The sequence below is a fragment of the Solanum lycopersicum genome, chromosome 7, assembly GCF_036512215.1.
Source record: "Solanum lycopersicum chromosome 7, SLM_r2.1".
NCBI classification, from domain to species: domain Eukaryota; kingdom Viridiplantae; phylum Streptophyta; class Magnoliopsida; order Solanales; family Solanaceae; genus Solanum; species Solanum lycopersicum.
In genome coordinates, this window is record NC_090806.1 from 2,254,192 (window position 1) to 2,265,724 (window position 11,533).

Below are 11,533 nucleotides of genomic sequence, written 5' to 3' on the forward strand. Positions count from 1 at the left end.
ATTTATTCATACTTAACAAAAAGAAGATCAAACATAGGAACTAAAAATAAGTGACAAACACACAAGAACAATACTGAATTTGCTACAACAAAAAAACTAAACTTTATAAAACATATTATTATTTTTTTTACAAGAAACCTAAATCAACTTACAAACACAAAGGCATGAACATACTAATATTATTACAACAAGAAACTAAAAACCAACTTCTAAAGTCCAAACACAAAACATATAAACATTCTTTACACACCTAAAAACAAGATCAAACATATTTCAACAAACAACATCAAACTACTTGAGTCTATTGCAACATCTAATCAACTTCTTCAATCTTAGGTCCCGGCCCGGCCCCGGTGGTGGTACCACCGGGCATTTGATCATCGTCCATCGGACCACCACCACCATCACCACCGCCTTGATACATTTTCGCGATTATAGGACTACATATCCCTTCAAGTTCCTTCAACTTGTCTTCAAGTTCATCAACCTCAGCCAATTGGTTCTTATCAAGCCACTCTATAGCCTCTTGCACACTAGTTTCAATCTTTTCTTTATCCTCAACACTCAATTTACTTGCAATTTTCTCATCTTTTATTGTATTCCTCATATTATATGCATAATTCTCAAGTCCATTTTTGGCTTCAACTTTCTTTTTCACTTCTTCATCCTCAGATTTATACCTCTCAGCATCTCTTACCATTCTATCAATCTCATCTTTACTCAATCTCCCTTTGTCATTTGTAATAGTAATCTTGTTCTTCACCCCGGCTGTCTTGTCCTCCGCGGTCACGTTTAGTATCCCATTCGCGTCTATATCAAACGTGACGTTGATTTGCGGAACCCCTCTTGGTGCTGGAGGGATACCAGAGAGTTCAAATTTCCCAAGAAGATTGTTATCTCTTGTTCTTGCTCTTTCACCTTCATAGACCTGGATTAGTACACCTGGTTGACTATCCGAGTAGGTCGAAAAAATCTGTTCTTTCTTCGTTGGGATCGTCGTGTTTCGTGGTATCAAAGTTGTCATAACACCACCAGCAGTTTCAAGTCCAAGACTCAATGGTGTAACATCAAGTAAAAGCAAATCTTGAACTCTTTCATCACCTTCACCAGTCAATATAGCTGCTTGAACCGCGGCCCCATACGCGACTGCCTCGTCTGGATTTATACTCTTGCAAAGCTCCTTACCATTGAAGAAATCCTGTAGTAGTTGCTGGACTTTCGGTATCCTAGTCGATCCGCCAACAAGAACAACTTCATGGATTTGAGATTTATCAACTTTAGCATCCCTTAAACACTTCTCAACAGGGTCCATACACTTCATAAACATATCCATACATAATTCTTCGAATCTAGCTCGAGTAATCGTAGCATAAAAGTCAATCCCTTCAAACAACGAATCAACTTCAATAGTCGTTTGAGTCGTAGATGACAGTGTCCTTTTAGCCCTCTCACACGCGGTCCTCAATCTCCTCAACGCTCTAGCGTTCCCACTCAAATCCTTCTTATGTTTCCTTCTAAACTCCGTTACGAAATGATTAACCAACCTATTATCAAAATCCTCACCACCTAAATGTGTATCCCCTGCAGTTGCTTTAACTTCAAATATCCCTTCTTCGATAGTCAAAATCGACACATCAAACGTACCACCTCCCAAATCGAAAACGAGTACATTCTGTTCACCTTTTCTTGAAGCCTTTTTATCTAAACCATAAGCAATAGCAGCGGCAGTAGGTTCATTTATTATTCTTAATACATTCATACCTGAAATAGCACCAGCATCCTTAGTTGCTTGTCTTTGTGAATCATTGAAGTAAGCTGGGACCGTTACGACCGCGTTTTTCACTTTGAATCCTAAGAAAGACTCTGCTGTTTCTCTCATTTTGACTAACACCATTGATGAAATCTCCTCAGCTGAGAATTGCTTCTTTTCACCTTTGTAAGTTACTTCAATCATAGGCTTGTCACCTGGACCTGAATATACCTGTCCATAACAATGCAATTATCATCGTTAAAAAAACAATACTACAGATGTTCTTCAGGCTTAGACGCGGATATCATGAGGTCAAATCAAATCAAAATTGCACTACACCAGAAAACTGTGAATTACTCGGAGATTTTACTGAGAATTAGTATGAAAAGACGCATGAAACTTATCATCCTGTAAATTTTCATTCTAATCCCTAAGAAAATCCCCATATATAATTCACAATTTTATGATAGTTTTGCGATAAAGAACTTTCACCTATACGAAAACTCTCGACTTCTTTCCTTCAGAAGAAGGGACAATCAATACTCAAACAACTCTAAATTAATCGAATCTGAAATTCTTTAACAAAAATAAAAATACCCTCTTTTGTATCATCTACAAGATACACACGTGATATACGAGTGAGGTCTGAAAAGGATGGATAAGAGTAATCGAGATCATAACGTTATTTTCTCTAAACCCTCTAGCCCAAAAAAATCATTTTTTCAAAAGTAAAAATAGGATTAAAAAGAAAAACTATAGAAATAAAAGTATCGACTACAAAAAAATAATAAAAGATAACCAAAGTAAATGAAACGAAAAAAATAATAACATTAAAAAGATAAAACAATGTTATTATGATAGTATAAACACTACTATCTACTCTAAATAACAAAATAGTAAAATAATAGTAACATTAAAAAATTAAAATAATGTCATTATTATATCATAAACACTACTATCTACACATTAAATAACAAAATACTAGTAAAACAATAATTTTGTATAACACAAGTTACACCAAAATATATACAATAAATCATTGTATCTTTTATCAATTTCAAATTATAGTCGCAGAGAATTTTCACCATCACTTTTTTTATCATTAAATCATCGATAAAAAATAAACCGTCAATCAAAAAGTTAACAAATCAATACACACGTATATTTATTCAATTTTTTAAGTATAAATAAAAAATTATGAAAATACTGTTAAATTCATCCGAACTCACAACAAAGTATTTTCACGATCACTTTTTTTATCATTAAAACGTCAATCAAAATTAAACCGTCAATCAAAAGGTTCATAAATCAATACACACATATATTCATTCAATTTTTTAAGTATAAATAAAAAATTATGAAAATACTGTTAAATTCATCCGAACTCACAACAAAGTATTTTCACGATCACTTTTTTTATCATTAAAACGTCAATCAAAATTAAACCGTCAATCAAAAGGTTCACAAATCAATACACACATATATTCATTCAATTTTTTAAGTATAAATAAAAAATTATGAAAATACTGTTAAATTCATCCGAACTCACAACAAAGTATTTTCATGATCACTTTTTTATCATTAAAACGTCAATCAAAATTAAACCGTCAATCAAAAGGTTCACAAATTAATATACACATATATTTATTTAATTTTTTAAATACAAATATAAAATTTACTCGTTAAATCCATCTGAACTCACAAATCCCTCCTAGCTAGCTCCACCTCTATACGTAGACCTTACTTTTTATCTTCGAAAAACCATACAAAACCACTTTTTTTTTTAAAAAAAAAAACGAATCACTTTAATATTACTATAACTTTAACAAGCTAAATAACACACACACAAAAATAATTAAAAAAACTACCTTAAAAGGCCATAACTTGATATCACTTTGAACAGATGGATCAGTAAATCTTCTCCCAATTAATCTTTTGGCATCAAACACAGTATTGTGTGGATTCATAGCAACTTGATTTTTAGCTGCATCACCAATCAAACGTTCAGTATCAGTAAAAGCAACATAAGAAGGTGTTGTTCTATTTCCTTGATCATTTGGTATTATTTCAACTCTATCATTTAACCAAACACCAACACAACTATAAGTTGTACCTAAATCTATTCCTATCCCTTTTCCCTCTTTATCACTACTAGTAGTAGACATTTTTTTTTTTTTTCTATTTTGTGTGTGTGTACTATGGTCTAGTATGTGTATATTATGTTGTAAAAGTTTGTATTTTGGATGTGTGTATATATATACAAAGTTTTGAAGAAGAATATTGAAGATGGTTCTAGTTTAACTGATTAAATGAAAAATATTGAATATTTATATAATAGATATATAATTTATGTATATTGTTGACTAGAGAAAATGAATCAATCAATCTAAGTTATTTACGTGAAGATTTATCTTAATAATGTATATTCGTTTATTGATCTAAATTTAAAAGAAGATGTTCTAGAAGAGGTTATTTTTCTTGATAAATTTTTAATTTTTTTTTTTCACGTAATATATTTATGATATGACAGTGTAAAAATGATAATGTGTTTTAGATTCTTAAATTTAAGGGGTCTTATTTATAAGTTATTATTTTTAAACAAATACTGAATGATAAAAGTAATTTTTTCATAAAAAAAATAAAGAGATTATTAGAAGGAATTTGACATATTTAGAGTAGTATATCTCATGAAAAATAATTTAAAATAAGAATGATTATATTATCAATTGAAAAAACTAGAAGAAATCAATTATATAAAAATTATTAACAATTCAAGTTTAAGGCTCCATTTAATTTCTCTTTAGACTACTAGTATACTTGAGCTGCTCCTAATCGATCACGTTTCTTATGTAACTTTATAATATAAAATTTTGAAATTTTGTAAGAACGACTTAAAATGAAGAAGGTAATGAATTAATTTCTAACTTTGACGATATATGTCTAGATAACTTAACCCGTTTTTATTAGGTAAGTTAAATATTTCAACTTACTAAATAATTATTTAGATACCTGTCAAATTTATATATCACGTCAGTATTTTAAATATTTACGAGATAATATGGCGGTGGGATAGGTGGTGATTATCCCAAAATTTTAGCAGCGGTGGACGGTGACGTATGGCGGAGCTCACGGCGGAGTGAGGTGTCAAGAAAATTGATGAGTTGTTGAATAATATGAACTTACACGTAGCTATATATATATATATGAAGTTGTATGTATAATATTTTTTGTCAGGTTGTAAAATGGGTTATTGGGCTAATTTTTTGGGCCTAGAAATTGTCTAAAGTGGAACTTGGGTTTGATTTTACTGAGCCCAATGAGTGTTGATTGGACCTTCTGCAGCCCAACTGAGCAAGATCGAGTGTATTACTTTATAGAGAAGTACAAAAAATATCTTCGAGTCTGATGTAAAATTATTAGTTTTGTCTTTAAACTATTGACACTCTTAAAAATATTATTTATTTTGACTAACTTAACTTAGATATGCTCCTCATCTGCCACGTGACATAATAAGTGATCTCAAACTCTTGTAGGCACATAAGACTCTCGATGAAAAGTCGAGAGAAGCGTTGAATACACTCCTGATATTTCACTCATGTTGCAAATCGAAAGTATATTTAAGTTTAATTAGTCAATTAAATGAACGATTTTCGAGGCCTTCAGTAATCCAAGAATGGTACTAATAATGTGCGTTGAGTTTAGAAGTGTTTTCAACTTCTCTTCGTTATAAATTTTATGTAGTTATTAAGAGGAGAGTAAGCGAAATATTATTTAATTATTTTTTAAAAATATACAAGAGATGTTTGTCCAATCTAAAATCATAAAACAAAGGTGTTTTAGGAGCCAAGAAGAATCATCAACCATATAAATAGAGCAAAAGAGGAGAAAAAAAGAACATCTATGGATAAGATTCACTACACTCTGTGTTAGCTCCTTCTCTGTAAACACCACCCACCCCCATCGTCCATGGCGGGTCTCACCACCAGTACTTCCTTCACCTTGACACCCATTTCCTCTAAACCCATAACCAACAAACCCCTTTTCCTCCCTTACCTTAATTCTTCCATTTTTGGGGTTCGATTTCATAATCCTCAGCTTCGTTCTTGCTCTTCACTTATCTACCATTCAGCCACTATCTCCGCTAGATACGGTGGCGGAGGTGGTAGAGGAGGATTCCGGCCGCCCCCACGTTCCGAGGAAGATGAAGCACTTGATATTTCATCTATCAGGTATTATTTATTTATATGGTCTTGTATAGTTGTTGTGAACTCAGCTTGTGTTACATTATGCTAAAAATCTTATCTTTTTTGTTTTTATTTGGTTATTGTGATGTTAAATGTGTTTGTTTGGGTTCAAATTGTATTGGGTTTTTGTTGAAGATGTTAATCCCTCACACCCATTTCCTTTAAGCCCTTAACAGCCAAACCCGTTCCCTTCTTGCCTTAATGGGCTTCAATTTCACTTTCTTGAGCTCCATTCTTGCTCATCCCATATATACTATTCTGCTAATGTCTCCGCCCCATATGGAGGCAGAGGTGGTAGAGGAGGATTTGGGCCTCCCCCACGTTCTGTGGAAGATGAAACACTTGATATTTCATTTAATGAGGTATTTACATGTTGGTGTGTAGTTGTTGTGGAAAAAGAATCTTGCATAGATGTAGTGTAACACTCTATACAATAGACCTGACCCTTTCTCGGTTTCAGCCCATAGCGGGAGCTTAAATGCACTAGGCTGCCCCTTTATTGTGTAACTGTTGTGCACTCAGCTTGTATAACATTATGCTAAATTCTTATCCTTTTTTTTGTTTGGTATTTGTTCTTCTTGGTTATTTTGATGTTAAATGTGTGTGTTTGGATTTAAGATGTATTGTTTTTCTTGTTAAAGATGTTAATTTTATCAGAAACAGCCTCCTTACCTCCGTACTTGTTAGTGGTAAGGTCCGAGTACCTTCCCAGGACCCATGGGATTACACTGGTTATGTTGTTGTTGTTAACTTTTTTAGCTTTCCTTGTGGTGTTTTGAAAGACGAAGCACTCACTTTCCACTATCAGGTATTAACATGTTCTTGGGTAGTTGCTGTGCACTTAGCTTGTGTAACACTACGCTAAATTCATAACCTTTTTGTTTCTTTTTTGGTTTTATCTGGTTTTTGTGATGCTAAATGTGTGTGTTTGGTTTCAAACGTATGGTGTTTCTGCTAAAGATGTTAACTTTTTAGTGTTATTATTGTGGTGTTTTGAAATAGGTCAGACAAGGTTAGGCTCATTGATGATAAGCAGAACATGGTTAGTCTGATTTTATATTTGCTTGTTGTGTTGGTTTCAAAGTTGTTATTGATTATTGATATTTTTTTGCCTTGATTGTTTTTTGTTATGTAGTTGGGGATAGTGTCGAAAATGGAAGCTCTTCAGAGAGCTGAGGATGCAAGTCTTGACTTGGTATGTTTCTGTAAGACTGACTTTTAAAATCTTTTTTCAACTTCTGTGATTATGTGCGAATATATCCCTCAAATGTGACAATGTAGTCTTCTAATTTGCCTCATTTGTGCTAGAAATGTTGTATTGAATGGTAAATAATAACGTGGAGTCAAGAATTTTTTTTTTATTCATGAGATGGCTAAAAATATAGCTGGTATTAAGTGTTAAACTAGGCAAAGTTGACTGGAATGATCATTGATCAATCTCGAAAGGAAGAGTGTATATCGAGTACTCTGTACTGGTTCGGGGGATAGGTTGATAGCAGGAAGAATCGAATACTATTGCTTCAGGTTATTTGGTGTAGTTAGAAGGGAATATGATGCAGGGAAAAGAAACTGAAAAGATTATTATGCTTATCTAGAGGAGTAGCTTATCCAGAATATTAATTATGATAATGTTAATATTGATTCGATTATGTTATTGTTTCATTTGGTGGATATTTGTAGGTGATTCTATCGCCAGAAGCAGACCCGCCGGTCGTCAAAATTATGGATTACAAGTAAGATATATCAATTAGAAGTGTTTTTTCTCTGAATTTCGATTATGATATGTACTTCTTGATTCCTGGAATGATCTCATCGCCTACATGGGGAATTGGAGTATTAGTTTTATGAGTGATTAAGGTCGTAATTTGCAGCTTGACACATCTAATGGAAGTAATTGTGGAACCGATATACAAATAGGAATAATTGTTGTGCTGTTTGTTCCATTTTATTAGTCCTAGTTTTACTTGAAAGTTTTACTAGTATAAGATTAAGAGTGTTAACTATTTCTTACAGTTGTATAGTGATATTTGTGTTATTGGAAATAGAATAGAGAAGTAGAATTGAAAGAGTGAAAATCATGTAATCTTTTGAGTTGTATATTTCTCTCAAAACTTTACTTTTAGGGAAGTAGAGAATATTCAAGACGGCTCAATAAGAAAAGGAAGGGAAGGGAGAGTTTCTATTGTTCATCATTCTTTCATTTTCTTTTTTCATTTGTTTAGGCTTTAAATTGCTTGTGCATTATTCCTGTTTGATATGATTGATCATAATGCCTTTCTAAAACCAAAGTTCAGACTAAGCTTAATAACGTTGTAGCACACTTGTACTTGGTACAAACTGGTATATCAAACAGATAACAGAGACCAATCTATTTGAGCTTGACTTTTGATTAGTTTATTTGTTAAACTACGAATCTGTGCTTGTGTGGAACTCTCAACATCATATAAGACCAAGCAAGATTCAAAAGCATAACATTTTTCTTGAATTAGGTGGATTAGAGGTTATGATCCTTGGTATGCACTGTGCCATTTTTTCTTGAAGATTACGACACAGTGCAAGTTATTATTCTGCATACCGATTTAGATAATTATATGCTGACTAGATGCAAGGAGTATCTTGGTCATGGTTTTCTTATCATTTTGAATTGCTAAAACACTCGCACTCTGATATTTTGCTTTATTTTTGCCAGTAAGTATAAGTATGAGCTGCAAAAGAAGAAAAAGGAGCAGCAAAAGAAAAATGCTGGTACATGTCTTGCCTTTTAGAATTTCTTTTTCTTTCTTTCGAAACAAGAGACCCCGTGTAACTTCCTTTTACCAACAGTTTTTTTTTCCAATGACAGCCAGCCGCATGGATTTGAAGGAGCTCAAAATGGGGTAAGGTTCCATATCATGTATACTTAACACTGATGTTTATTGAGAAGTTATTAGCTTTTTATGGTTCCGTCCCTTCATTAGATGAGTGAAAAGTTGTGATACTATGGCCATATTTTCTTCCTTCTTCTTTTTGGTGGTTCAGTATTAAAGTTGTTCTATACTTTGTATGGTATTTTTGTGCATTCTGTGAATGAGTGCCTTACATACAAATGCAAATTAATGAGACCTCTATATGTTCATCCATCAAATCCTGAGAGGTGTCTCTAATTTTGTCTTCCATTGGACTATGTTGAAATGCAGAAACGATTTGTCTCATCTACTTGCTACATTTTTGGCCAATGAAACAAAGTGCACAAAGTGTTCCCTGTGTTCATACACTTCCCTAACAGTGATAAGGGGTCTTATCTTTTCCAATGTACCAAAAAAAGAAAGAATGATACGTGGAAAAATGGTGAGAAGGGGAATTTCTAATATTGTAGTTCTCAGCATTCTAGTTAAGACTGAATTTACAAGGAAGAAAAGTCATTTCTGTTGTTAGGTTTAACACACGGTAACCATTTCAATGTTAATGTTTCTCTTAAGTAAAAGACCAATGTCCTTACTGTAATATGTTGTGGTATGGTACATTGTTTATATCCTGTTTTCCCACTTCTGTTTATTTTGTTATTCTTTCTGGTGTTTGAAGGTTTCTTTTGATATTGCAGTTATAATATTGATTCTCACGATTATTCAGTGCGTTTGAAAGCTGCTCAGAAGTTCTTGAAAGATGGTGACAAGGTAGCTCGGAATCATGTATTTTCAGCATGCAATGACTTTAGAGAATCTGGTGGTTTAATGTTTAAATGCTATTTATTGGTACTTCCTGCAGGTAAAAATCATAGTGAACTTAAAAGGCCGTGAAAATGAGTTCAGAAATAATGCTATTGAGCTACTTAGGCGTTTTCAGAATGATGTCGGTGAGGTAAGCATGATTTCCTTTTTCTCGTGCCAAAAGTAAATATTAGTCATGATGCATTCTGCCTGCAGTGCACAAAAGATGTGAATAGGTTTAAAAGCGTGCACACTAAGTTCACAGGCCGGTCCTTTAATCTAAAATCATGTAGGTCTTGCCATTTCCGATACTAAACGAAGATGGTTATGTATCTTATCTGCTAGATCATGACTACATCACTGTTGATTCTTTCTTAGAGCGACCAATCATCACATCAGATGAAAATATTCGTGGAAAAAGTAAACATGGAGTAATCGATGATAATCAAACACTGTAAACAACATAAGTTGGGATTTGAAATCCAATATTTTGACTGTTACTCAAGATCAGTAGATCAAAGAATAACTATGGTGCATACATGACTAAATGGACGATTTAAGCGTGTATGCTCAATCAGTCTTTTCCCTCTCTAGCTACTTAACGTCTATATTATGGTGCTATTCACAGCTTGCAACTGAGGAGAACAAGAATTTCAGGGATAGGAACGTCTTCATAGTTTTGGTACCGAATAAGGCTATTGTACAGAAAGCTCCAGAGCAACCGAAGAAAAAGGAAAAACCAGCAACTGAAGTTTCAGCCAGTGTTTAAGCATCAGCTGAAAGTTTATTACAAGGGGGTTATTAGCAGATAAATTCAATGCATATAATTCTCAAGAGAAAGGTGAGAAATGCAATCTGATATCTGTCTTGTATAGAATTTAGTCACATACAAGCCTGTAATAGGATGTACACTTGTGTAGTGTCTATGTAACAGTAGCAAGAAACATTCAATTTTTGTAGCAACATATAACAGGTGAAGTTGAAGTAATTTGAGCTTTCCTTCACTTGTTATATTTCACATGATGTTTACGCGACGAATATGAATATTATCTAAGCATCCAGGGGTGTGACCTATCGGTCAATTAAGTTAGTATGGACTGTGGAAGAATAGGGTACAAATCCCAAATGCTAGTCATAGTGAACAATGTTATCCCTTACCTCTACTAGCTGGTGAGAGGTAGTAGGTATTCGATCGAATTATGCACGTCGTGCTGACTTAGACACCACCTTTACCAAAAGGAAAAAAAAAGTTTTTCTTTTTCAATTGTTGTATTGGTAGGATTTTATAACAAAGGAGGAACTTACCTATCTAAAAGATGAACCATCAATTGTTAATTTTGTAGCTACACCTTCTATGACTTATTTTATTGGTGACTTGAAATTGAAGTATTTTGCAGCCCAAGCAACATATTTATCCTTTATTGTTGGCAATTCAAATATAACATCCATTTCAAAGTTAATTATACATGTCTTTCTCAAATAGTTGACTTAATTCATTACAATTGATTTGGTGAATGTTTAACAAAACAATCTAAACAAAAAGGATTAATGTCTTGCAAAGTTTGTTATTTCATCAAGCAATGTTGTTTTGTTATTCATATAAGGCCAGCCATGCAATTTTTGCTGAACTTTGCAAAGTAATTAAAAAAGGTTAAACTAAAGTTCGATAATATTGCAAATAAATGGAAAAAAATCTAGATGGTGGTTAAAAAAACACTATTTAACTCAACTATACCCCAGATCTCTTCATCCAAATCCACCAAACAAAAAAAAATAAAATTTTGAGTTATTTTCTTTTCCAAGTTTCCTTTTTTTGCTCATGTAAAAAAAAAAAAAGAGTGAAGGTTCTATGC

The 11,533-nt window shown here is 33.1% G+C and overlaps 2 protein-coding genes across 2 annotated transcripts; one reads left to right on the forward strand and one right to left on the reverse strand.

The window, feature by feature from the left end:
* Positions 1-78: 78 nt before the first annotated feature.
* On the reverse strand, positions 79-3,995 carry LOC101248309 (heat shock 70 kDa protein-like). Its single transcript, XM_004242564.5, has 2 exons — positions 3,619-3,995; positions 79-1,981 (listed from the first exon to the last, which is right to left on the reverse strand). The coding sequence occupies exons 1-2, from the start codon at positions 3,913-3,915 to the stop codon at positions 314-316; spliced, it is 1,965 nt and encodes a 654-aa protein (XP_004242612.2). The 5' UTR covers positions 3,916-3,995; the 3' UTR covers positions 79-313.
* A 1,582-nt stretch (positions 3,996-5,577) lies between these two features.
* LOC101248589 (translation initiation factor IF3-4, chloroplastic) lies at positions 5,578-10,718 on the forward strand. The gene is made up of 9 exons (XM_004242565.5): positions 5,578-5,979; positions 6,997-7,036; positions 7,130-7,189; positions 7,675-7,727; positions 8,684-8,739; positions 8,837-8,870; positions 9,575-9,647; positions 9,739-9,831; positions 10,309-10,718. The coding sequence occupies exons 1-9, from the start codon at positions 5,717-5,719 to the stop codon at positions 10,447-10,449; spliced, it is 813 nt and encodes a 270-aa protein (XP_004242613.2). The 5' UTR covers positions 5,578-5,716; the 3' UTR covers positions 10,450-10,718.
* Positions 10,719-11,533: the final 815 nt, after the last annotated feature.

Bases quoted from the DNA above. Each gene is read 5' to 3' on its own strand.
- LOC101248589 (XM_004242565.5), top strand. From the start codon at position 5,717: ATGGCGGGTCTCACCACCAGTACTTCCTTCACCTTGACACCCATTTCC. The intron at 7,728-8,683 runs GTAAGATATATC...TATTTTTGCCAG, and splicing joins GTCAAAATTATGGATTACAA to TAAGTATAAGTATGAGCTGC. The intron at 9,648-9,738 runs GTAGCTCGGAAT...TACTTCCTGCAG, and splicing joins TCTTGAAAGATGGTGACAAG to GTAAAAATCATAGTGAACTT.
- LOC101248309 (XM_004242564.5), bottom strand. From the start codon at position 3,915: ATGTCTACTACTAGTAGTGATAAAGAGGGAAAAGGGATAGGAATAGAT. The intron at 1,982-3,618 runs GTAGTTTTTTTA...TGTTATGGACAG, and splicing joins TCAAGTTATGGCCTTTTAAG to GTATATTCAGGTCCAGGTGA.